The sequence below is a fragment of the Dromaius novaehollandiae genome, chromosome 2 (genome assembly GCF_036370855.1).
Source record: "Dromaius novaehollandiae isolate bDroNov1 chromosome 2, bDroNov1.hap1, whole genome shotgun sequence".
Taxonomy (NCBI): domain Eukaryota; kingdom Metazoa; phylum Chordata; class Aves; order Casuariiformes; family Dromaiidae; genus Dromaius; species Dromaius novaehollandiae.
The window spans coordinates 169,513,930-169,538,833 of NC_088099.1; the positions used below are offsets into that span (position 1 = coordinate 169,513,930).

The 24,904-nt window shown below is 48.3% G+C and overlaps 2 protein-coding genes across 4 annotated transcripts in view; both read left to right on the forward strand.

Moving 5' to 3' along the window:
• NRBP2 (nuclear receptor binding protein 2) overlaps nt 1-14,706 on the forward strand; it is a 30,493-nt gene extending 15,787 nt beyond the window's left edge. The window contains exons 11-18 of the mRNA XM_064508012.1: nt 196-328; nt 522-624; nt 778-828; nt 1,432-1,567; nt 8,799-8,852; nt 10,504-10,567; nt 11,464-11,519; nt 13,391-14,706. Coding sequence (XP_064364082.1) covers nt 196-328; nt 522-624; nt 778-828; nt 1,432-1,567; nt 8,799-8,852; nt 10,504-10,567; nt 11,464-11,519; nt 13,391-13,459 — 666 coding nt within the window. The 3' untranslated portion in view covers nt 13,460-14,706. The remainder of the gene's footprint in view (nt 1-195; nt 329-521; nt 625-777; nt 829-1,431; nt 1,568-8,798; nt 8,853-10,503; nt 10,568-11,463; nt 11,520-13,390) is intronic.
• A 1,156-nt stretch (nt 14,707-15,862) lies between these two features.
• PUF60 (poly(U) binding splicing factor 60) overlaps nt 15,863-24,904 on the forward strand; it is a 31,778-nt gene continuing 22,736 nt past the window's right edge. For 2 of the 3 annotated variants that reach the window (XM_026115329.2, XM_026115331.2), the window contains exon 1: nt 15,863-15,984. In XM_026115329.2, the coding sequence (XP_025971114.1) occupies nt 15,958-15,984 (27 nt within the window). In that variant the 5' untranslated portion in view covers nt 15,863-15,957. The remainder of the gene's footprint in view (nt 15,985-24,904) is intronic. The other variant, XM_064508011.1, reaches the window with a different exon arrangement.

The following is a 24,904-nucleotide window of genomic DNA, read 5'->3' on the forward strand; positions in this document are numbered from 1 at the left end:
AGAGAGCAGAGGTCCTGTGGCCGGGTTATTTCTGAGTATGCAGCGGCACGTGGCCTGCTGCGGAGCACCGCTGCTTCCAGGAGGGCTGGGGTTTCTCCCTCAGCACGGGAGGCACCGAGGGCTGGCAGCGGTGCGGATGAAACGGGGGGAAGGCCCTGCCTTGCTTCTAGCTCATGCCTCTTTTTCGACCCTCAGGAATTCATTCTGTGGTGCTTGACCCTCAATCCAGACAAGCGGCCGACAGCTCATAACCTGCTCTTCCACCGGGTGCTCTTTGAGGTCCATTCCCTGAAGCTGCTGGCAGCACACTGCTTCATCAACAACCAGTGTGAGTAACCAGGATAAACCACAACGCCGCGTTTGAGCTTGCACTCCCACAGTTTCTTGCCCCGGTACAGCCAGGGATGCAGAAGAACCTGGAGAGGAAGGCCGTGGACTCGTAGATCTTCCCTGGGGACTGTGCTGCAGGGCCCGCAGGAACAGGCGCTCCCAGCTGATGCCCCTTTCTGCCTTCGCCCTAGATCTGATGCCGGAGAATGTGGTGGAGGAGAAGATAAAGGAGCTGGACCTGAACATGGTGATGGCAGAGATCCGGAGAGAGGGTCGGCCTGGAGCGCAGTGGAGGTGAGGGCTGGTGAGGGAGATCTTGGCGCAGCCCTGGGCAGGGGACCGGGGCATGTGGCCAGCCCGGTGATCCCGGTATCGTGGTAGCAGTCCTTCACACTGCTCTTCTCTTCCGCTTCCCCCGGTGATTTTCCCATCCTGTTTTCCTCCTAGGTACTCAGAGGTCTCCTTCCTTGAGCTCGACAAGTTCCTAGAGGATGTCAGGTGGGTTGTGGGAATGTCCCTGCGATCCCGTCCCACACCCCGTTCTTTGGGCATCTGGATCCCTTCTGCCTCAGCAATCCGGGCCCTCTGATCATGTCTGTGCTAGTCAGTGTGTACCCTGGCCCCTACTAACTTCTGGGTACTGTTTGGGAGGTGGCAGCTGGGTCTACGCCCAGTCATCCAGGGACCACGTTAACCATTTAAAACCACAGACGATCAAGTCGCAGGGTCCGGAAGCGTTTCCTGGCGCTGTTTCAGCTTCTGGAAGAGAAGCAGCCCAAACCGCACGTTTTTGTGCAGTGCTGGATGACCTGGAACGTGTCTGTCCAGCTCTGGTCTCCGGTGCCTCTGCCCTCAGCTGCCCGGGCAGCACGAGGTGCTGCAGCACGTGCGGAGTTTCCCCTTCGTATGACGATACCCAGTCGTTGCTTTGCTTTCCCCGTGCAATTCCCGTGCCTGGGCTGCAGCCGGCGGCAGCGCGGCGGGGAGCTGAGCTGTGGCCTGGCAGCTCCCGCCGCCCGTTTCCCAGCACGGCTGGACTGACCTGCGTCGAGGCTGTAACGGTGCGGGGCTCAGCTCGTCATCGCTCCGTCTCCGTAACAGGAATGGGATTTACCCCCTGATGAACTTCGCTGCGTCCAGACCCCACGCCCTCCCGCGAGTGCTCTCCCAGCCCCAGGAGGACCCCCAGAAAGCCAAGACCCCCACGCCAGAGCCCTTCGACGTGGAGACGAGGAAGGTAAGGTCATGTCCGGGTGGGACATTGCCACGCTGGCCGTAGGTCTTCGCTCTCCAGCCCAGGAGCGCCTCTCCCTTTGGCCAGGCACTGAAGTCCAGCCCTGGTGGCAGCACTTCTCCTTGCTCCCTCGGTTGCTCTGAGACCCTGTCGCTCCCTTTGGCTGGAGCTGGTTCAGTTTCCCCTAGGACCTTTTGGAGCAGCCCTCTCGGGTCTGATTCTTTGGCCCCGCATTGCTTCGTCTCGTTTTTACAAGCAGCTCTGTGGCACAGTATATTCTGTGCCTTGTTGCTGGGTTGCGGGTTCGAAACCCCGTCGCCACTTGATGCTGGCACTGCAGCGGCAGCGCGAGATGCCGTCCGAGACCGGGCGCTTTTGTGCCGGGTGCTGCACAGAGCGGACTGCGTCCGACGCCGAGGTTGCAGGCGGGAGGGTCGTGGGAGTGGAGGAAGGGGTGCCGGGGGGGAGGAGGGCAGGGCAAGGCAAGAAAAGACCAACACAGCACTAGGGTGTTTAAGCAGAAGGGAAGCCTTCCAAAATCACGGTGTAATCTTTGTTCTGCTTTGTTGGGTGCTATGAGAAAAATGTGGGCTGATTGGAGGCGTCCACTGAAGAACAAAAGCTACAAAATTTGCTTTGTTAAAAAAGCCTGAGAACTGGGGCTGTTTGGCCTAAGGAAGGCAGGACAGCATGGAAATGGGTTGATGGGTCTAAGCATGTAAATAGTTGTTGTAGCAAGAAAAGGCACCTATTCACCATCACCTGGGTGACAGGACAAAAAGTCGCAGGCTTAAACTGTAGCAGGGACACTAGGAAGAGGTTTCTGGTGGTGGTGAGAATGAATGGGCAGCTTAGGAGTGGCAGATTCCCCACGGCTGGAAGTCTAACACAGGTTGGACAAACACACCAGGACTAGCCTAGGAAAGGTGGGCCTGGTTTGGGCCAGGGTGGCATGTTGATCTCCCTTTCAGACCTAATTTCCTGTGATTCTGTGATGTCAGCATAGACTTTTGCATGCTTCTTTCATGATTTACTAAATTATTACTGTAACAGAGTAAGAGTTTAAGGTGGTAGGTCTAGGATCTCCAGGGCAGTCTTTGTCTTCTAGGCTCTTGCATTTCACCTAGTGTCCCTGCAGGCAGGGCATGTGTGCTTGTCTGAGGCTTGTTTTCAGGAAGGGTCGGCAGCTTGGGCTTGAGAACACTGAAATTACAAAACCATCACTCCTCTGAGGAGCAGGGTCCAGTGACTGATCACTTCTACTGAGGGAACTGTGCACCACGTTTCCCATTCAGACTGCTCTGGACTTGGTTTCCAGTGTTGTGTCTTGTTGTGTCTTTCAGTCATGGAGGTGAAAAGGGTCTTCAGGAGGTCTCTGGTCCGATCTCCTGCTCAAAGCAGGGCCAGCAATGAATTCCAACCAGGTTGCTCTGCACAGCTGGGTCTTGAAAACCTTCAAGAGTGGAGACTCCACAATCTCTCTGGGTCCCTAGTCCGGTGCTTAATTATCCTTACAGTGATAAAATTTTCCCTGTACCTCTCCAGAACATCCCCTGCTTCAATTTGAGACCACTGTCTCATTCTCCAGCTGTGAACCTCTGCAAAGAGCCTAGCTCCTCGGTCTTCTCTGTAACCCCTTCGTAGGCATGCACAGGCTGCTATTACATCCCCCCAAGCCTCCTTTCTCCGGGCTGAACCACCTCCCGTCCCTTGGCCTCTCCTTACAGGGAAAACACTCCAGCCTGTTATCATCTTGGTGGCCCTCCACTGAACTTGCTCGTTTTTCAATGTCTCTCATGTGTGGGAGCCCCAGGCTTGATGCAGCGTTTAGACGTAGCCTAACAAGTGCTAAGCAGAGGAAGATAATCACTTCCCTCGGCCTCCTGGCTGCACCCCGTCCGTGCTGCCCGGGAGGCTGTTGGCCTCCCTTGCTGCCAGGGCACATTGCAGCCCATGTCCCACTCATTGCCCACCACAACCCCAGGGTCTTTCCAGCAGAACTGCTCATAAGCCAGGCAGTCCTAGCCTGTGTCCTTGCCAGGGATTATTCCTTCCCAAGGGCAGGAGTCGGCATTTGTCCTTTGCTGGCATGCATATGTTGTAGACAGCCCCCGTCGTCGGGACTTAGCTGAGGCACAGCACTTCTTACAGTGGCTTTTGCCTTCTTGACTGCCAGCCAGCTTTGAGAGCCGTCAGAGGAACTCATACTGGTCTGTATGCACCTTTTGTTTCTTCAAAAAACCATTTTATACCTGTTATTTCCTCCCTGTAGTTACGGTTTTATTCTGTAGACAAGTTACCGCTCATCATTATGATAAATTATCATTACTGCTTATCATTATGATAAATTAAAAGGAATCGACTCTTTAAACGTGGAAGGCATGTTCTCCAGTCCTCACATCATTTTTATGCTGCTTCCTGAATGTCCTTCTGTTTTTCGACAAGGCATTACGGAAAGGTGAGATTCCTGCCTTTCCTTCCCCGGGTCATTCTTGCATCCATTCTTACAAGCTGTCTCTTTCCGCAGCCTCCTACCAGGAGCTCGTGCTCAGGTGCCTGTTCACTGTGACCCTAAGTCCCACCAGGACGAGCCCCCCCACTGCCCCGGCCAAGCCGTAACACGGGGCGTTGATGTCTTGCTCCAAAATGTATTACTGCACGCGTAGCTCGGTGAAGTGCCGCTCGCCGCGTGCGTCAGCCTCCCAAAGCGACTCAGCCCTGTGCGACTGCTTGCCCCCGTCATTGCACACCCATGCCGCTGTCTTCACGTTACCGCGGACAGTGCGAACTATGGATTCATACTTGCATCCAATTAATGTTAAAATGCTGTGCAGGGCTAAACCCAATTCTCATTCCTGCAAGATCCCCTGGAAAGCTGATTCTCCGACAGATATCAAGAAGCTGCTGCTGGTACAGGCCGGTGAGCCCGGGGGTCCCAGCCCACCGCGGCACGCGTTGCTGCTTGCGCAGCCGCAGAGGGGGAACGCGTGGCAAGGTGGCTGCAGCGTGGCAGTGAGTGTGAAGGCATGCGGAGAAGGCAGGGAAAAGCAGCTGGAAGGTGTAGAGCACAGATCCGCAGGAGACCAGGCTCCCTCTGTCCTGCTGCAGCAGAACAGCTTGAGATTCTGACTTACCTTCTGCTTTGCCAGTGACCCTGGGTGGGATTTCACCTAGCTGTCCTCTTCCTTAAGTGTGCAATCAGGCTTTTTGGCCAACTGATAAATTTTCTTCTAAGTAGCTTTGAATTTTAGCCACATTTTCTACAGTTTTTGTTTTTCTCCTGGTGAAATTCACTTATAATTGTCCCAAGTTGTGGGATAGGAGCTCTGAAAGCACTAAAACTGAATTTCACAGACTGTGTAACTGGGATAACCCTTCCGCAGAAATGGGCAGTTCTGCCCTCATCATGTTCCTGGCTGCTTCATTTCGTGCACTTCTGCAGTGTGTGAGGTCAGCTGGAGGATCTGGCTGGAAACAGCTGCTACCAGGAAGGATTTATTTTCGGTTGCATGTGTGAAGTGATAAATTATGACCCAACTACCATCAGCTGTGCTGACACCAAGGGCGAGAAGGGGCAGCTGGCAGGTGGGACGCAAGACTCGTGTGCTGCACCACGACCAGGACAGCCGAAATTCACTGGTGAACTGGAGACCAAGTGCAGTCGTGCCGCTGGGCACAGAGCCGTGGAGTGCCTCCAGCTGGGAGGTACTTCAGCACGTTCGAGACCCCACGGTTATCATTAACAACAGTCCATCTAAAGTAAAAGAGTTTTTAGCCTCTTTTGGCTTCCTAAATACATTTCATCATTCCATTACGGAAATAATATGCTAGATTAGGTTAGACCAACGGTACTATATTTCTTCTCGCAGGAGAGTGCTCTCTGCTGCTTCTGGCGTCTTGCCACGTTGCACTGCCGTGGCGGCATGCCGTGTCCTGAAGACACATCTCACTGGCTTTCCTCCCTGCCAGACGCTTACTGGTCAGGGCTCGCCAGGACGAATGCTTCCCATTTCCTGGCCCTTAATGTGGCCATCTCCCACATCGATCTCTTCGGTTTGGTGAGCAATCCCCCCTTTCCCTCCCCATGCCCATTTTCTGGAATATTAAAACTTGTCTTTGGCTATAGGTGCCCCAAAGGGCTGCAGCAGTGACTTATGTGGACCACTGTTTCCAGGAAATAAATGTGCCCTGTGTCTAGAGACTCATTTGAATCTCCTTTAATCACTAGATAAAATGAAAACTAGTTTTATTCCAGCAAAGCAAAGGGTTACATTCCTAACTAGACAAAGAAGTCAGAAAACATAGTAAAAAATAACAAAAAGAAGAAGATAGACTTAGAAAATACCTGCCATGGTGCTGCTGTCCTGCCTGCTCCTGGGCTCCCTGAGCTATCGCCGTAGTTACTCCCACGGCCGGTGCATCAATATTGGCCGTAGGCGCTAGCTGAGAACAGGACCCCCCAGGGACGCCTGTCACCGGGGAGCCTGCTGTCCCCTGGGCAGTGCTTGGTGGGAAGGAATCCTCAGAGCAGTTCTGGGGAGCGGCCGCCTGTCTCGGTTTTTCATTAGTTACAGTAGTTTATGATAAAAATGTCCAAGCTGGCATTATCTCTCTCTCTTCTTTTTTTTAATAGGTTCGAGCCATCATAACTGATACAAAATGTTGGAAAATACCTTATTTTGTATTTTGTATTCTTTGATAGTGGAAGATCTAGAGAGAGATGATGGAGTCAGAGACTGTGCCGAGGTTACATGGCTGAGCAGTAGAGTAGATTGCAGCATCTCCCATAGCGCTGGAGAAGGGCGAGAGGAAGGGTCCAGAGGACGAGTCTGGTGCAGGCACCGATGCAGATTTATGAGCAGGCAGAGGATATGCCCGCTCCCACCCCGGAGTCCCTGGTGCTGTGTCGGGGAGGCACCACACCCGGGACAAGAATCCCTGTGGAGCAGAGAGGTTTCAGGGCTGCTTCTGTGCTCGAGGTAGCATCACCGTCCTATGCGGGTGCCTCAGCTTGGATTGGCAGAGGACTTGTTCACAGCCCCTGCACTGTGCGGATGTGTCCTACCAGTGCTGAACAACTGGTAGCCTGTAATCCGGCTGGATTTCCTGGAGCCTGAACCACTGACTTAGCTCCTTCGCCCTTCGGAGTCCATGTGTCACCCGTGAAGAGCTCTGCACCAGCACCGTCGCTCTGTGCACTGCCAGCACGGGGAACTGGCTCTTGCTGGGGAGGTCGAGGTGCCAGCACAGCAACGGAGCACGCGTTGCTGAGGGTCTCGGCAGCTCACTGCTGTTACGTGTGCTGTTGTACTTTGCCATCACCTGGGAGCAGGAACGTGTGAAAGAACGCGGTGTTTTGCACGGAGCACGGGATGACTGCCCGGCCGGTGAGCTCACCCTCTTGGTACAGACCGGAGAACAGCTGGGCTGCGGGAGAGTGACACAGGGCCACGAGAAGGTGCTTTTGACTGCCGTGATGTGTGCTGGCTTCAGCACGGGAGGCCTAGCGACTGCGGGTGTCACAGCTGAGGAGTCTGACAGAGGGACTTCCTCAGCGCAGTTCAACTGAGCAAGGAGTTCGGAGAAGAGGTCACGGATACAGGTGGTCACACGTGTCTGCACACGCTCACGGCTCTGCCCGCTCTGTTATCAGCTCCTGTGCTCCAAAACCAAATATTTGAGCTGTATCAGAATTCAGCAAGCAGGCTACAGGGGATGATGACAGATAAAAACACCCATTTTAGCCTGGTACAGCTGCTCCTTTTAGTCCATGCATCTTCCTGCTGCGATCAGGTAGGCCAGAAAGCTGGCGTGAAAGCCCACAATGCTTCCCTAGAACAGTTTGTTTTCTTCATCATCATAAATGCTATTTACGCTGCATTCCCTGTGGGTGTTAAAAATTGCCCAGATGCTGCAGAACGTGAATAAAATGGCTTGGGCCAGTGTTTCCATGGTGCTCTCTTGGACAAAGTGACATCGATACCGTCATTATTACACTGCATCTGGACACTGCATTTAGTTTCGGGCCCCCAGTGCAAGAAGAACATTGTAAAACTGGAGCGAGTGCAGCGGAGGATGGAGTAGAGACCTCTGAGATCCGTCCCCACCTGGATCGTTCTGTGATCGTGGGCCATCGGGCAGAGAGCGCCGAGGGGCAGGTGGTAGCGATGCGCTCGCACATCAGCCCTTCTTGGAGGAGAAAATGGTCTGGAGAAGAGAAAGGTCAGAAGCCAGGGAGTTTCCTGAGTGGGAGGATGCTCGTTACAGGAGGAGCCGTAACAGAGGGGACAAGCATGTAACTCACCTCTGAGCAAAAGCTCCAGATGGAGGAATGGGAATGCAGGAGGAACGGGAATGCACAGCACCGTTAACCTGGGAAAACAAGCCCTCCAGTTACCTGCCAGGACAGGAGCTCAATCAGATGAGAAAAAATTAGACCAGTTTCAACAAACAGATTATTTAGTTTATGATTATTTTGTGGAGACTACATATGACTAGTTAGTTCATCTGCGTAGCTTCAGGAGCTGGTTGGTTGTCTGCGTATAAATGAAATAGTGTTGGAGTCTGTGCGGAACAGGGATGTCGATTCCTTGCTGGGGTTTCTGTCTGCTGGGTTGATCCGTCTCTCTGCCTGCTGTCCCTCTGGCTTTCCTTTTTTGCAGATAACTTGACTTCTGGTGTGAAACATTTTATCAGTTCATAGAACCTTGAAGTTGACATATTAATAAAAAGCAGTATTTATCTGACATATTTGAATGTCCTGTGACTAAAGCAGCCATGCTGGGTTTCCAAAAGAAACCCCATATGTCATTTTAGTGATATTTGAGATTTCAGTTTCTCACTTTTGTTAGATTTAAGATTGGTTCGTCCCATAAGGACATGAACAGATACCATATTAAAATGTAACCAAGGCTTCCCCTGACAAATGGGGCAGAAGAATTCATCCTGGTTGTAAAGTTATTCCAGAATTGCAACTTTTGCAGGGTTCCCTTACCTACCTCTTCATCAGCTGATGTTGGGCACAGTTTGTAACGGGATATTGGACTAAATAAACCTTCTGCTGCTCTACCTGGACAGTTCCTAGAAATGTAAAGAGAGGTGAAAGATCAGGTTGGCTGTTGGGATTACGGGGTTTAAGTAGGAATTTGAGTCATCTCTGAGAGCATGAGTAAAGCAGAACTGAGGGAGCTGGAGGGTCTGTGACCACAATGATACTTATTTTGGCCTCTTCTAGGTGGTGCAAATGCAATGTAACATGGAGCTGAATGAAGACAAGACTCAATGGCACGTACGTAACCAGCCCCACCAACTCCACCAGCCCCACCAAGATGAAGCACTGGGGCAAGCCCTGCATCTCCAGTATCTGACTGGGATGGAGTTTGGTCTCACTGGTTTGCTCCAGTACCCAGAGGGCCCACTCAGTACTGAGACTGGGATGCTGGGACTGCGTGGACACAGTACCAAGCAGTGCAATCTCACAGCTGAGTGGGAGATGTGGGAGTTGTTAGACACAGTGGCACAGATTTGTGGAGACATTTCCTCTAGGCTATATATGAACAATCAGGTTACAAATCTCCCCCAGCAGCCCTTCAGCTCAGCCAGTAAATACAGTAAAGGTGCCTCAGCAGCAGCACAGTCACAAGCGGGAGAGAGGAGTCTGGAGAGGCGGATAAGCTGGCAGTGGGCAGGATGGTGCCAGGCAATAAGATGGCCACTCTTAATAACAACATAATAGCAAAGCTGCTGTGGCTGATAAGTGGTGGGTATTGCTGGTTGACAGTTTTCTAGACAGCAAGCGAAGCAATCCTGGCAGTTACGATAAATTAGACTTCTCTTCCCAGTGAAGTAAAGGAACAGTGATTAAGAGAGAAAGCATGAGGCTGGTGAGAAACGGAATGAGGACCAGCTCAGAGGTTAAAATCAGGCCAGGCACACTTCAAACTTGTTTTGGTGAGAGACGCAAGGTCAGTGAACTGGTGGGTGTCCTGCTGTGTGTAAGTGATGCTGATGCAAATCGTCAGCATCGATACACGTGACTGGTCTGCGCTGTGAGTTTGGCTGAGAGAAACCGGCCTTATACTGTAAACAGTTTGCATACAGAAATACACAGTGAGCTGGCAAAATGCAGCCTTTTTTGCTGCTTGGTTGAAATCACCTTCACAGGTGACACTAACCTTCCCCAGGCAGTATGTTTTCTGTTCAGAGCGGCTCTTGCCTGTGTGCAGCCGGTGCATCGAGGTGTGCGTGAGCGGCAGCGTGCAACATCTGTCAGCTTGAGCTGCAATGCTCCAGGATGCACCCAGCCTACCTTCAATTCATGCATCAGGAGCTGGCCCTTCCCGCATTTCAGTTCCCATGGTCAGGCAGAGTGATAAATGATCCGTGTGTGACCCTGGGAAGATCCTGCATTTGGCCTCAAAGGCTTGTGATTTGAAGCAGAGGAGGAAGGACCCTGCTCTCACGTTCCAGGGATGCCCCAGAGCCCACGCTCAGCTCCACTCCTCATCTCTGGTCAGCAGGTATCTCTTGGCCAGAGAGCTGATCAAAATCTTCCCTCCAGCTAACAGCATTCCATGGGTACAGTTCTCCTTTCCCAAAAAAGACTTCTCACCCTTGATCTTGCCCCTTTATAATGAAAGAAACCATAAGAAGAGCAAAGCCATCACCCCACTCTGGCCGCAGGACACAAAGTCCTTAGTGTCTTTGTATGGACATCTTTTAGCTCTACTTCTTTCCAGTTTAACAGCTGAAGGTTAGCTGTGACTGCTGAGAAAGAGAATATTTCCCTGAGACATTCAAACTATCCCCCCCACAAAGACATCCAGCATGTCCGCAGTTACCAGCATCATCCCTGCTCACCCCCGCCAGCAGCTTCTTGTCAGCACCTTTCATTTTTAGAGAAGCCGGTGTCTGTAACGTGCACTCTCTTATTCCTGCAGCTCACTCTCCTGCTGATCCTGGAGGACAAATTGCATCGACAGTTGAGCTACGACTTGCTGCCAAGTAGGTTTACTTGCAAGTTCCATTTTCATGCACAGAGGCAGAAGTATTGCCTGGCGGCCCTGGCCAGGTTTAGGCTCAGAGACACTGAGGTCCTGGATCCCCAGACTGTGTTTACAGTCAGCTTTTCTTTCCTTCTTGTACTGGGAGATCAGACTAAACCCTAATATTCATGTACCACTTTTTTGTGCTCTCAGACACTGAGCTTACAACCTTTGACGTGTTACTATCTTGCACCCTAGAGCAAACCCCTGGCTCATCAGGAATACGCCTGTCACCCTGAATGTCTGTTAAATGTGTGACACTGAATTGTCAGGATTGTACTGGTCAGCTCTTCCCTCATTTCCCAACTTTGGTGCAGTCTCCACACTTTTCAAAGGAGAAGGTAGACTCTCCTCTGAGGGAGCCCTGTGGCTCTGGGGAAGGGTCTTCAGAGCGTGTCCGGCACAGCAGGCTCCTTCCTAAAACATGAAGGAGCACCTTATTGCCTTGGAGCCAGACTAAAAGCTCAAGCTTGGAAATTCATGCTTGGGAGCTGCTACTTCACCAGCTTCTTGTGCTTTTTTGTCTACAGGGAATGGCCTGTCTGCTTTTCATGCTGAGCCAAAATAAGCAAAAAATCTCAGCGATAGATTGCCAAGGCTGTTGTGCATTGCCTGATTTGGGGCTGGTGCTCATTCCAGGCCCGAACTTTGTGCAGCAGTTAGTCATTGCTCACCTCTGTGCTCTGCTTGCCCCAGGACTACTTAGCAGTTACTCAGCCAACCAAAGGTTTATAGTATGTGTCTGCAAAGCAGAACGCAGGTGTGCGTTGTGTCGGGATAGGTGCTCTTCACTGCTAGCGGAGGAACTAAGCGATGCATGAAATTTTCTGTTCTCACCATCCCTTGTTTCCGCAGCTGACAATTCCAAGGACTTGGCCACAGAGCTGGTGCACTACGGATTCATCCACGAGGTAAGCCTGCCAGCTCCTCCTTGCCATCTCAGCCGTGCACGCGTCGTGCTTTCGACAGCGGTCTCCAAATCCATGCGACACCTTACGCCTCAGAGGAATAAGGGCTATTCCCTTCCTCTTCGAGCAGTCAGGGAGCAGCCACGCGGGGCAGCCGGTAGCTCTGCGCTGTACTCACTCCGCCCTGTAGTGAGTGACACTTCTGGGTTTTTCGCTTCATGCTTTGCTCATGCCTGGCTCCCGGCTGCTGTTCCAATGGCAGCCACATTGCGATGACAAGGTCACCGCATTAATTACATCAAACTTGCAGTGGTTCTGAGATGTGAAAACCAGAAAACCTGCCAAGGACAGGGAGTTCAGGTCACCTCCCATCTCCCAGTAGCCAGTGCTGCTCAGACAGCTGCTGCTAAGTCACTTTGCAAACTTCTGCCTGCCAGAAGAGACCACTTACCCCAACATTGTACCTCCAGGCTCAAGAAACAGTTCAGAGCAGATCAGCCCAGCCATTCAAACGGTAGAAAAGCCTCAAGGAAAGACAGCATGGAGAGAATTAAAGATACATTTATTTTTACTGTGTCAAAGTTGGGAATTCTGGGGCTATAGGCAAAGTTTGGAGAATTCCTCATTCTGGATGCTGACATTAGACAAGGAGGGGGTCAGCTTCACTGAGTGAAAAAATTATGTGAGTACACCTGCAAAAAGTACGTTTAGACTTTCTTCCTTCCTTCCTCTGAGCATGGCGACCATGCAGCTTGGCACTGAAGCACTGGGGCGCTTTCTCCTGTCCTCTGGAAAATACACAGCATTTGGGGCAATCTCGGGCTGTAAAATACACCTCACCAGCCTGTGGTCCACAGACTGCAAATGACCTTTCTTTTTCTTTTTCCTAGGAGATAGCCTCCTTTTAACATGCCTTCCCTTCTCTAACATCTTTTCTACTCCACAGGTACCAGCTACCTTTTCTCTCAGATGGTATAACTGATTCATGTCTCATTAAACTCTGAGCACATGTCCTGAGCTTGTGTTTAGCTTAGAAGTATCCTGCCTATTTCTGATCTGAAGGACTTGTGTACCCAAATGCTTGTCTGGTTTTCCAACTATAGCGGTTGGTCTAACAATATATCACCTGTACCTTACAAATCTTGTCTTCAAAATCCAAGTTTTTTCTTAAAATAGAAGTAGCCTTGGGTAGGCAGTAGTAGTGACAACAGGCTGCCTCTGAGCAGCAGTAAAACATCTAGATCTTTTTTTTTTAATTTGAGTGAGAATTTCAAGTCAGTTTCTGGCAATTCCAGAAAACCTGTATGACACAAAGTGAGGCTGTTTTGCCCCCTTTACATACCATTGCGTATTTGGGTAACTTCTTTCTTAGTGAAAAGACTAGTAATTATGGTAGAAATCACTTACTCCTGAATGTATAAGAAAAGAGATTTCTGTACAAAATAGTTGCCAAGTCAACAAAAAAGGATGTTAATTTTTCTTTTTGATAGCAATGAGGATATTATAGAACAGCTAGCCATAGAAAATAACTTTAAATCCAGTGATAAATTAGTTAAGCTTAAATTAAAATAAACAAAAGCTGGACGTGTTGTGTGCTTTTACATTGGAAGCGCCAAAGACCAGTCTGCTCTTTTGCATTTATATAGCGCCTGACACAATACGGCTCCATTCTTGATTGGTCATGTGAAGTTATTCAGTAAATACGATAATTAATAATAGTATGTTCCAGGTATGCTTGCAAGGTGTACTCTTCCCGTATTAAAACTCAGATATGAAACCTGATGCCTTGGGATGGAATCATGTAAGGAAGGAGAAGAGACATCCAAGGTACCCAAGCTGAATTAATCCTTTGACTTTTTTTTCTTTTCTTTTAGGATGACTGTGAAAAGCTGGCCAACTTCCTAGAAAATGCTTTCCACAAATACCAGTCTCCTCCCTTGTGAGTCACCTCAGGGCAGTCTGGGATAGAGGGGTGCCCCTGTACCACGGGGCACGGGAAGTGTACCAGACCAGAAGAAACTGTGGGGCTCCTGACCGAACTTCCTCCAGCAGGACTGACCAGGCCGCTCACTCTGACTGAATCTCTGCAGTCCAGGAGAGGTGTATGCCTTAGCTGTGGTGTGAAAAGACAACAGCAAGTGGAGGAGTAATCCACAAGCACGAGAAATTACATGTGCATCATGAGAAATCGGGACCACGCAAGGATACATGTTGTGGTCCTCATCCCTGCAGCAGCAAGCCAGAGTTGTGAGGCGGGGGGGCGCGGGGTAGCACTCCGGCAGCCCCTTGCTGGTGGTGGTTGTGAAGGTGCAAAGCTGCTGCCAGAGTCCCCCAAGTTGATAAATTTGCCTCTGGGAATGACAGGCTCTTTCACTGCAGGTCCCAGAGCTATTTTTTCCCCTCTGCCAGCTGGTAACACCTACGGAAGGGAGGAAAGGAGCTGGCTTGGAAAGCTCTGGGGCAGTTTGCTCTCTGCCACATTCCGGTGTTTATATACAATTCCTCCTGTTCTGTTAAGGTTCCCCCAACACAGATGAACCACTGTGATGCTTTGTCATTAGAACTGCACATCTGGGTGTAAACTGAAGAGAGGACTTTGTGAGCTGGACTTGATGTGGCATGGGAAGAAATTCAAGAAATCCAAATCCATCTGCTGCATCCTAACATGTGGATCAGCAAGTGTCACTGGTGCTGAACAGAACCCTTGTCATTCCCCAGTTTGTCTTACGGCCTTCCAAAATCTCACGACATCTTAAGGAAAAGCCTTGATGTCTCTTCCTTCCCTGTTTCTCCTGTGGTGTTTGGAACTTCAGTCATCAGCCTGGAGAAAGGGGCAATCATAGCTGCTGAGCATGTCAGCTTCCATTGGTGAAAAACGCAAATAGGAATTATTTGTGTAGCAAAAGCTATGCAGTGCTGCTCCGTTCTGTTCACACTGTGCCATGTGGTGCCAGCTGCGTCATGCTGTGCTGTGCTGGTGGTCTGCGCTGTGCCAGAGTCCCCATGTGGTACTGCCTGCGTCATGCTGCCCTGGCTTTGCTGTGCTGCAGCAATCGCGTTACGCTGGGCTGGGTCTGCCCTGCTAGGATGCTGTGCGCTGAACTGCCAAACTGTGCTGTGTTTTCCCAGTTGTGCTAAGCTGTGCCAACTTTACAGGAACTGACAAATCAATAAAGCCGTTTCAAAGTAACTTATGAGAGGAGCTGATGCACTGAGCAAAGCACTCCAGAGCTTCTTAGCCCCTCTTACAACTCAAACTAAGATGATGTGAAATAGCTTGAGTTCAGCAGGCTTATCCTCAAAGTCAGGTAGATTGGGTAGAGAAGGAATTCAGTGGAGAAGCATCAAACCGCTGCTTGATTCAGAGATTATTCTTTTTCTCCAGAACCTTGCACTTTACAAACCGGTAATTTCCTTCATTTACCATCTGCCTCATTTCTGCAATAAGCAGTAGCCCATGTCACCTGGCTGAATTCCTCGTTTGATTAACACCATCACAGCTCAGTCTGATCGATGGGATTTCCCCCCCGCTGACCGTGCTGCGCTCAGCAATGGTGAGCTGTCAGCCAGCTACTGCAGGGTGTTTTGAGTATGTGACAGGCTGCACTGCCACTAGCAACAACCTGAGCTTAAGAATGGAAATCCTGCAGTCACATTTGCATGTTTCCTGTAATTCCTGCCCATATATTATAGTTATGGTATTGCACATCTTTTAGTAGAGTATCTAGTCTTAAAGACTGCGTAACATAGGAATCCATTGGGTCTCATTAATAAGTAATGTTTTCCAGTGGTTAACTGAAAACAGCCTATTTTAGGCTAGCAATAAGGTACATTGCTTTTATGTTCAGCTCAAATACTGTACCTTTATCTGCTAGATGAAAAGAACCTTTGCAATCCAAGACTTTCTCATCAGATAGGTACTTGGATATTGTCATCTTTTAACTGCTTTTGATAAGCCTCATCAGCTTGAATTTTCTAAATCTTTTACCACTAAGACAGACTTAGAAAATCGGTAAACTTCTCCTAGCTTTCTCCCTAACCTTTCCCAGTCTCTCAGCATCTATTCTGCAACGTGTCAACAGGCCACAATACTCTGGCGCTGGTTTAACAGTGTAAAAACACATCTCTGCCCCTTACTTAGGGCGTTTTTCTTTTAAAGCCGTGTTGGGAACACGCATTCGGTGACGGTTTTTGTGGGCCCCGCGGGGGGGCTCCTGCCGCCCGGCCCCTGCCAGCGCCGCCCGGAAGCGGAAGCAGCGAAGCGCTCGCGCCAGCTGCTCACCCCAACCAACCCCGGGACGCGCGAGGCTCCGCAGTTCTCGCGATAGAACCTGCCCTCTCTCCTCCAGCTACGCGAGAGAGCTCGCGAGAGTTTCTCCGTCTACGCGCACTAGAAAGTTCTCGCGAGATTTCGGCGCCGACTGCCGACGAGGTGGACAAGATGGCGGCTACAACGACCATCTCCCTGGTGAGTAGCGCGGGCGCCGCCGTTCCGCGGCGAGCCTGGGCGCGGGCGCCGCCGGCCTGTCCCGAGCGCCGCCGCTCTGGATGTCGCCGGGCGTGGCGGCTCGGCTCGGCCGCGGGGCGCCGCAGGCGGGGAGAGCCCCCGGGCCCTGCGAGGCCCGGTGGGGCGCGTGGCGGGACGGCGCCTCGTCGTGCTCGGCTGCCCCGCGGCCGGGCCCCCGCGCTGGGCCCCGCGGCGCACTCGGCCGCGGGAGGGGCGCCCAGGACCGCCGCTGCGGGGGCGGCCGCGGGCCTTCCGTCAGCCGCGGGCGGCCGTCCCGCGCGGGCCGTCCCTTCCCGTGGCTCTTGTGTAGCAGGGACCTTGCTTTGGCGCTCCCGGAGGCTCTTTGCCCGAAAACCTCGCTGGCGCCCTGGAAAGGGTTTGTGCCACGCTTCTAGCGATGACCTTTGCCGAAGTCTGCCTGAACGCCCCCGCTTCTCCTGAGAAGTTAGCTGGGTTCCTTGGGCAGCCGCCTGGTCAGAGCTGCCCCACTGACTCTGGCCGAAGTGACCTAGAGAGCTCTTGCAGCAATGCAGAGAGAACGATGAGGAGCTTCTGGGGTGATGTTTATGGCTGAGGTGTTATCTATCGTGTGCTTTTTAGCTATCGTGTGTGTTTAGCAGGTACTTTGGAACAGCACTGGGGTTTAGGAAGTAGGTTTTCACTGTACAAGGATATGCAGAGGCTGATTTTTCTGTTTTTGTTTGGTGGTTTCAAAAATTTGCTTGTTAGATCTAGCTGGATGTTGGCCTTTTCAGAAGGTCTCATCAGAGGCTTTTCTCTCCCAGAGCAGTATAGACGTACATGCAGGTCATTGAGGTAACACTGCTGGGGTTTAAAATGTAAGCTATTGGTTACTTTTTCCACGACAAGAAGATTTTGGTGCCTAGTGGGTGGTGATTGTATTTGCTATAGTTTCTTTTATGTCCTCATCAAAGGATCTTTATTGTTTAAGAGTTCTTTCTATTTTCAGTATGCTCTGGAGGGCCCACCCCCACCCCCCAAGGGACTGGTAATGTAAGAAGACAGAAGGATGTTGTCATTTTGGAGGGGTGGGGTTTTTTTCCTTTGTGAATTAGCCTTAAACAGAAGAAAGTATTTCATTGAGATGTCCTCTGGGTCTTCCTTGGACTCTCTTTATATTTGACTAACCATGGAATTGTGTAAAACAAAGATACAAAACCTCTCAAGTGTCAAGCCTCTAGGGAAGGTAACCTCTAACATCCCTAATGTGATAGTTGTGGATGCTGGGGAACTGCAAGGCAATTTTTTTCATAGAAAATGTTGGATTTTTCTCATGAGCAGAACTAATTCTAGAGCTACTCTGTTTTTCTTTAAGGATCTACTTTTAAACTGTGAAGGACCTCTCCTTTGTGGTATTTCTTTTTTGGTTTCACAAATATTGATGCATATAATCAGGAGCAAATATGGATAACTCATGCTTTGGTTCCCTTCTTGTCCCTGCCTATCCAGGCCTTTATTAAGCTTGGGGACTTGCCTGCTTAATAGTGAGGGTGGATATTTAAGTCTTGAAAGTGTGCTGTTAAATATGATCGCAAGGACATTCAAAGCCAGAAGAATGTCATATTGCCTAGCGAGTGTGAATGTGACTACATCAGCAAGACTCTTCCTTTTCCTCAAAATTAAGGTAGTGTCTGTCCTTTATTTCACATCACACAGGCAGTTCCTTTGATGTCACCCTATTTTTTTGATATATGCCATATAAAAAGTGACAATACATGCATTTTGAACCCAACCTAATTGGCTAGCTTTATAACAAAGAGCCACTGTGTGGTTTTGCTGTGTGGAAGTGAAATGATGCAGTCCAATAGAAGACTGTCAGAGTTGCAAGCCAGCTCACAGTAATTTATCAATGCCTTACAGTATAAACAGAAAAATAAAGACCTTGCTTCAGAGATTTTATTTTTTATTATATATACGTGTGTGTATATATAGATATAAATAATCTATTGTAAAGAGATATGAACAACACTGTAAAAGAAGCTATGGTGTTACTTTTCTTACAAATCTGGCATTTGCAATGAATATTCTTAAGGGCTGAGCATAGTACAGTAGCTGTGAGGAGTTTGATTATTTTTTGTTTAGCTAGCTTCCAAACACCAAGCATTCAAGCTTAAACCTGTTAGATTATAGTACCAACATAAAATGGTAATTCCCATTCAGAGAGGTATAATTATGTTGTAGACCAAGTACTGCATGGTGTCCAAGCAAGTAAGTCTTGCTGAGGTGATTATTCCTGGAACTAGGAGCAAGGTGTGGGTGTTACCTGGATGTCTTCAGAGTTGTATGGGCTCTGTGAGCTTAAAGTTTAGTTTCAGAGCTGGTGCTGCAGTGGTGGGTGGCTGCATCAGCTGGAGCAAGGAGGTGGCAGTAGCTGCTGGCTGAGGACAAGAAGGTGGCAGCAGGAGTCCTGTCAAGGAAGGAGAAGCATGAGCACTGGGACAGGTATGGGAAGTGAGGAACAGGCTGCGGACTTGGAATATGTTGATCTAACTCGGCAGTGCTTGCCTAAGAAAGGCTGCCTCTGTTGGTGCATGTGTCATTGCTGGCATATTTTGGGAAGAGGCAGTAGCTAGCATGACCAAAGAAAATCAAAGGATTAGTTAAAGAAAGGCCTTGAATAGAGTAAGGATGCAAGGCTTGATGTGCAAGGAAGACTTTTTGTTTCACTTGCTCCCAGATCAGGTGGTGCCTCGGTGTTCAAGGGATATATTGTAAGAGACAGTTTTCCAGGAACAAGAATTCCAGCTTGAAAGGTGCTGCATGCTTTTATTTCAAACTTCAGGACATGTTAGGCGTCTTAAAAAGTGCATTCGTTCTTGCCATTGTGATACCTCTCTCAGTGAGTTAGCACCCCACCACCACCCCCCATGGAATTTTCTGTCATCTGTGTGTTGTTTTGAGTTGCCTTGTGATCAAAAAGATCTCACTGGAAATGGACAAGATGCATCTGAACATGCTGTATCATGTGTTTATTCGCATGGCTGTGTTGTACCTTGCTGTGCTAAAAAACAGAAATGTGGTCTTAGCTTTGAACTGCATCTTCATTTTAAGAACTTTAAAGGTCCCAGCAACCAACTTTGGCATGAGGATTCCAGGGTTCTTTCCTTACAAGCTCAGCACTAGTGCCCCCAGCTCTTCTCCATCCCATTTCCCTGCTGGAAAGAAAACTGAATGCTTTATGATATGACCAAGAAGTAGGCCTGAAAAAAGTTCAAAACTTCTGCAGTCTATGAGGACAGCTTCAACACTTATTTTGCTTGGGGACAATCTAAACCATGAAGGCTAGATAGAAGAGCTTTTAAAGATAAGGACAAAGTCTTTTCACTTGTGAGGAACACTGTTCTGGAATTTAATAAGGTTAGGTTTTGCTTTCATCTAACTTTCTGAAAGTAGATTTCCAGTACAGGCACTGCTACTGTCCTGGAAACAGTCAAATGGGAAAAAATAACTAAAAACCAGCAGGATTTTTTCTGTCAAAAGGAAGAGATCTTGCAGGGAGCTCGAGGTGGTCTTATTGGTTCTGAGTAAAAGATAAGAAATGACCGATTCATTTCAAATGTAGCATATGCTTATCAGATGATACATTCAATAAATGTTAACTCATGGGCTCAATATGAGGTAGATCTGTATCTTATATATAAGTCACCCAGTTTGATTAGAATACAAGATGGGAATCATCACTACTTTGGCTAGCTTGTTTTGGTTTTTTTTTTTGTTTTTTTTGTCTTGCCACTGAGAGAAACAGTCCTTATGTCTGCCTCTATCTAAAATTCAAATGAGAAATAAACTACTTTGGTATACAGTGTAACAACTATAATTTTACTTGGTGCCTAATGATAATAAGAATAAAATGTTTTTCTTACTGTGTTGTGTTACCCAGAATGTTACTGTTGTGGCCCACTCCATTGTTATCTTGAATTAGTTTTGCCTACTTTCTCTCTTCTCTTCCCTTTGCATATTTTTTTCAACACTTGCCTGTGATTCTGCTTTCCCTACAAGCGTTACCGTAGGTCCTGCTCCTGGCTTGTGAAATAGGCAGATTTCCATTACGGCAAGCTCTCTTCCTCCTGACAACACAGCCGTAACAAATCTCTTTGCTCTCTTGATGTGGGCTGCTTGTGTAGCAGCCCAGTCAGTCAGCTTAAGCAGTGCGCGTGCATGCAAGGTGAAAGAGTGCAATACCTATCACCTCCTGTTTCCCTCCCAGCTGCCATTTGAAACCTGGACAGCTTCAGGTGTGTCTGATGCAACAAACAGCCTTGGTTCATTTTAAAAGAAGGATGGGAGGAAGAGAGAAGTTGCTGAGCTATTTCATGGTCCTGACTCTCTACTGAACCAACAGCTGCCTCTCCTGGAAAAAAAAAAAAACCTACTGAATATCTATGTATGCTGCTCTGTGTTGGTATTTGGTGCTCCCCAGCATCCTAGTAATCTTCAACCATGTAACTGTGAAGGTGCCAGACCTGGTAGAGCTACAGCCACGAACCTGGAGAGGCACTCGCAGCAACCTCCTCCTCCTCCTCCTCCTCCTCCCTGCGTGTTCCCCGTAGTCAGATCGGACGTGGTTGCAATATGGAGGCACCACGTGTGAGAAGTGGCACTTAGGCTGTTTGCATGACCATGATGGTAAAGTCTGCCCTTTGGGGACAAAAACAGATTTGGTAATCCTGAGTAGTTGGGGTTTGGGGGGGGGGGTTGATAGCTTTTTTTTTTTAATTGCTACACACAAGCATGTGCGCACACAGTTTGGCAGGAGTGCCACATTGTCACAGGGAGGGTGTGAGCTCTTTCGAAGAGCAAAGGAAGTACTGTGCCATGTCCCTCTGAGGGACGTAGTTAAGGAAGACACTGCCCTATGTTGTTCCTGGTGCAGACTTTATCTTCCCAACAAGTAAGTATTTTGTCTGATTCTTATCAGTAACTGCTGGAATGGTATTGTACTTTTAGAACAAACCTAGTGGGCATTTAATTTATCAGGTAAGGGGGAACTTTAAGAAAGGCTGCTATGAAGATGGAACGCATCTAGGAAAACATTTGACCTGGGTGCTGGGGAACAAATGAGTAGCCTCTGCTCTGGGAGCCGTGGCTAGATAGATGACTACCTGAGATGTTCAAGGCCAGTGTGGGACGACAGGGGAGTATTTTTAGCAAAGGTGAAATAGGAAGACGTAACAAGGCTTTCAGCCATGATTTTGGGCCTGGGGGTGGGAGCTAATGTCAGGCTGCAGAGATGAAAAAGCAGGTTAATGTGTTCACCCATTTCAGTTTCAGCTGACCACTAATTTTTTTTTGTTGTTGTTGCAGCAGCTGTCGTCTTTGACAGTCATTTGAAATAATAACCATGTAATAAAGGCTGCTCCTAATTTGCTTCTGGAAAAACCTCTAAGTAATTGCAAGTTATGTTCTTAAGACCTTGCGGATGCTCTTTTTCTGTGAAACTGTCATGTGCCATGACTTGAAACCTTATTAATGTATGGCTTATAATGTTTCTTTTATCACTACAGTGGAATACTGTGGTTCTAAATGCAACCAAGGACGAGCTGGGAAAGGGGAAACCCATACCGCAGTGGAACAGAGGGAGGGGAATCTAGCACTTTTTTGCACTGTAGGTGGGAGAGGTGAGGAAGGAGTCCCGCAGATGCATCCCAGAAAGTAATATGCCTTTTCTTGCAGGTTGTCTGAAGCCTCACTAACCAGATCAGGAAAGCAGCAATTAGTAGTAATTCTTTTGATATTTCACTCTTGTATTTCTTAAAAGGTATAAATGTGCTCAGTTATCTAGCTGCTGAACTAATCGTTCAATGCTTTTATTTGTGAGCTACATCGAAAACCGTCACTTGACCTTATAATAGCAAAAGCAGCTAGTTTTCAAAACGAGTATGAGTAGTTTTGCAAGGGTTATGAGGAGCAAGCTTCAGCTTGCATAATTTTTTTTGTTCCTTAACATTACTGAAATTACTTCACTTTTCATTGGTAGTTGGATTGCTCTTGCTTCTACCTTTGGTATAAGGAACCTGGAACATGCAAACAGTGCAATTTATTGAAACATCTGCAGGGTTGTCTTCTGAAGCGTTTTACTGAAGTCAACTGTCTTGAGGGGGATGTAGCTTAGAAATACTCCAGGGCAATCCTGCACAGATATTTTCAGTACTTAACATTTTCTATATTAGTGTAAATTGCCAAAAGATTAATACAGAATTGTAACTTACTAATTGCATGCACGTTTTGAGGTTTTTGAAGAGTGTCAGCAGTACATGCATACATTCTTCAGCAGGAAGACAATGATCAGCAGCAGGCAGAAATTACAGAGGTGTTAGTAATAATAGGTCCTTTTCAAATGTCTCAAAGCTCTGCTTATAGAAAGGTTCCCTTGCAGGGATTAAATCTGTATCGTAGAGATGGAGAAATAACCTTTTTGAGAACTTGGTGGAAAATATTAAATGCAAGGTATTGCATACCCAGACTCAGTCTTTTAAATGGAATTGAAAAGCTCTCCCATAGCAACTAACGAAAAGTTTTTGTCTTTGGGATCAATTTCTTAATCACAGAGTGATGTAATGGTACTGGCCACTTAATATATTACCTGTACCTGGAAAATTAAGTACTATTGCCAGCCAATGTGGAACTATTCGACTGTAGTGGTGATAAAATCAGCATAATGTTTTTCAGTAGTTGACGTCATGTGTTAGATGGTGTTGATTCATGTCAGCCTTTGTAAGCAATATCAAGAAGCTTGTCTAAAACAAAAAAGTCCAGCTGTAAGTTGCTTAAAAGGCTCTAGGTTTAATATTGATAAAGCACTGAGAGTTACAATGCAAATATAGATATTAATGTTTAAAATGGAAGAAACTTTTTGTCTGATATTCTAAGAGAAAAGGAAATGTGATGCAAACCATTGCCACCATTGTTGTGTTTCACACCTTCATGTGGATCAGCCAGTTGAGCATCTGTGCTTACTTGGGGACAACTTGCTTTCTTGGAACAGCGGAAAGAGCTAATTGCAAGCCAATGTGAAAGTTCAGACCTAACATAGACTAAACTGTCACTATATTCAATATAATAAGAGATTCCTTAACAACTGTTGGATTTTTTTTGTTATACTCTCAAAGAGTATTTTATAGCTGCGAAATTCAATCTACTTTTCAGGCAGATGCATCTGGTAAGATAAAAGACAGTGGAAATGTCTCCAACAAGAGTATATTAATATAAATATTAGAGGTCTCCAAAACCATGGACTTTGGGACTGAGGGGACTCCTTCCTAGTCCACCAGCTTTGACTTTGGTATTCTCTAAGACCTAGAGGTTCCTTCCATCCCAGGCCTGTTGGTGAAAAGCAGCTACTGTGGTTCCCAGATCCAGCCCGTAGCAAGGCTGAGCACTTATTTCAGAGTGTGCGCATGCTGTTAACATGGCTACGCAGGTCAGCACAGAAACCAGTGCCTTTACTGACGCCCGCATACACACACCACTCACATGAGCATGATCAGCACAGTGGCCTGATGCTGTTATCAGTATTGAAGTCTTCTCGGGGAATGAATGTGTGCATGTGCATGCGCTCACACTTGCACTCGCGCTCTATGGGTTGCACCAGTAGCTGTCCCCTAGATCTGTCTCTCCCACTTGCTTACAACTGGATCTACAAGCCCCTGAGGTTCATGGTCCCGCTTTAGTTGCTGCAGTCTGACTTCTGGTCATCTTGCACACACGTGCTCCCAATCTTTGGGTCACTCCGGTATCTGGTGTTAGCTGCTGAGCCTTTCCAGGAGTTGGCTCCTAGACCTCCTATTCCCTCCGGTTGCTGGCATCTGAACCTGTGAGGTTTGTGGTCCTGCTCCAGTGGGTCCAACGCGCTTGCTGGTACTCGGACATCTCATCCTACCTGATGGCTAGTCCAGCTTGATGTTTGCTTCACACACGCGATCAGAATGGAGAGTGCATCCACACAGAAGATGGTTAGAAACGGGATTTAATGAGACTGTGAGGCAGACTGTGGTGATCAATGCGAGGCTCAGACAAGTGTATGGCCAACCCCTGCTTATCCTCACCCGGCCCCTTTATCTGCTTTCTCCTCTGCTCTCCTGTGCTTCCTCCCCAGTCCACACTGATCCCTCCTTTTCCCCATCTTTGATGCTGCCCCTAAACACCCCATGATAATTCCTGTAGATTCCCACCATCCCCCTAAAATACCCCACATTAAGTTCTGCACAGCGCCCAGAAGCTCTCCCCCTGCATCCTGTAATGAGACCCGTGTCCTTTCAGACAATAACGCCTTCATTCTGCAAGGTGTTCTGGGGAGAGGTGGCCTTGTGGAGTGCTTACTGGGGGGATCTTCTGCCTATCCTTGGAGTTTTGTGTTCACCATGACTACCCTTTAATCAGATAATCTAGCAATAATACTGCAGCAGCAAGCTGGGTTCCTGTGCATTTCTGTAAGTGTTTTGTAAGAATGATAGTGTGGTTGTGAAAGACCTGCAGATCCAGCCCTTAAAACCTTAGTATCATTCAGAAGCAAAAAGTAGGAATGGCTCTTGCATGCTTACAGCTTGGCTGTAGCGCTCTGCTGCCTATGTTGCATGGCTGATACTACCTGCAGCATGTCTGGAGTCTGACCTAGTATTTCTTTGTGAAGAAACCAGAGCAAGGCTCTGCTCAGCTGCTGAGACAGAGCTGACAGTGTATGTCTGACAGTGGCCAAGTGTACACCAAAGAACAGCGTGAAAGCGATTGAAGAAATAGGACTGAACCTTTTCCAGATGCTGAATTATAGTTTATAATTCACTAAACTGTTAAAGTTAGTCAAACTAACCATTCTTAATTTTAATTGCAAATTAGTGTTGCAGCAAGTAGTTGTATATATGAA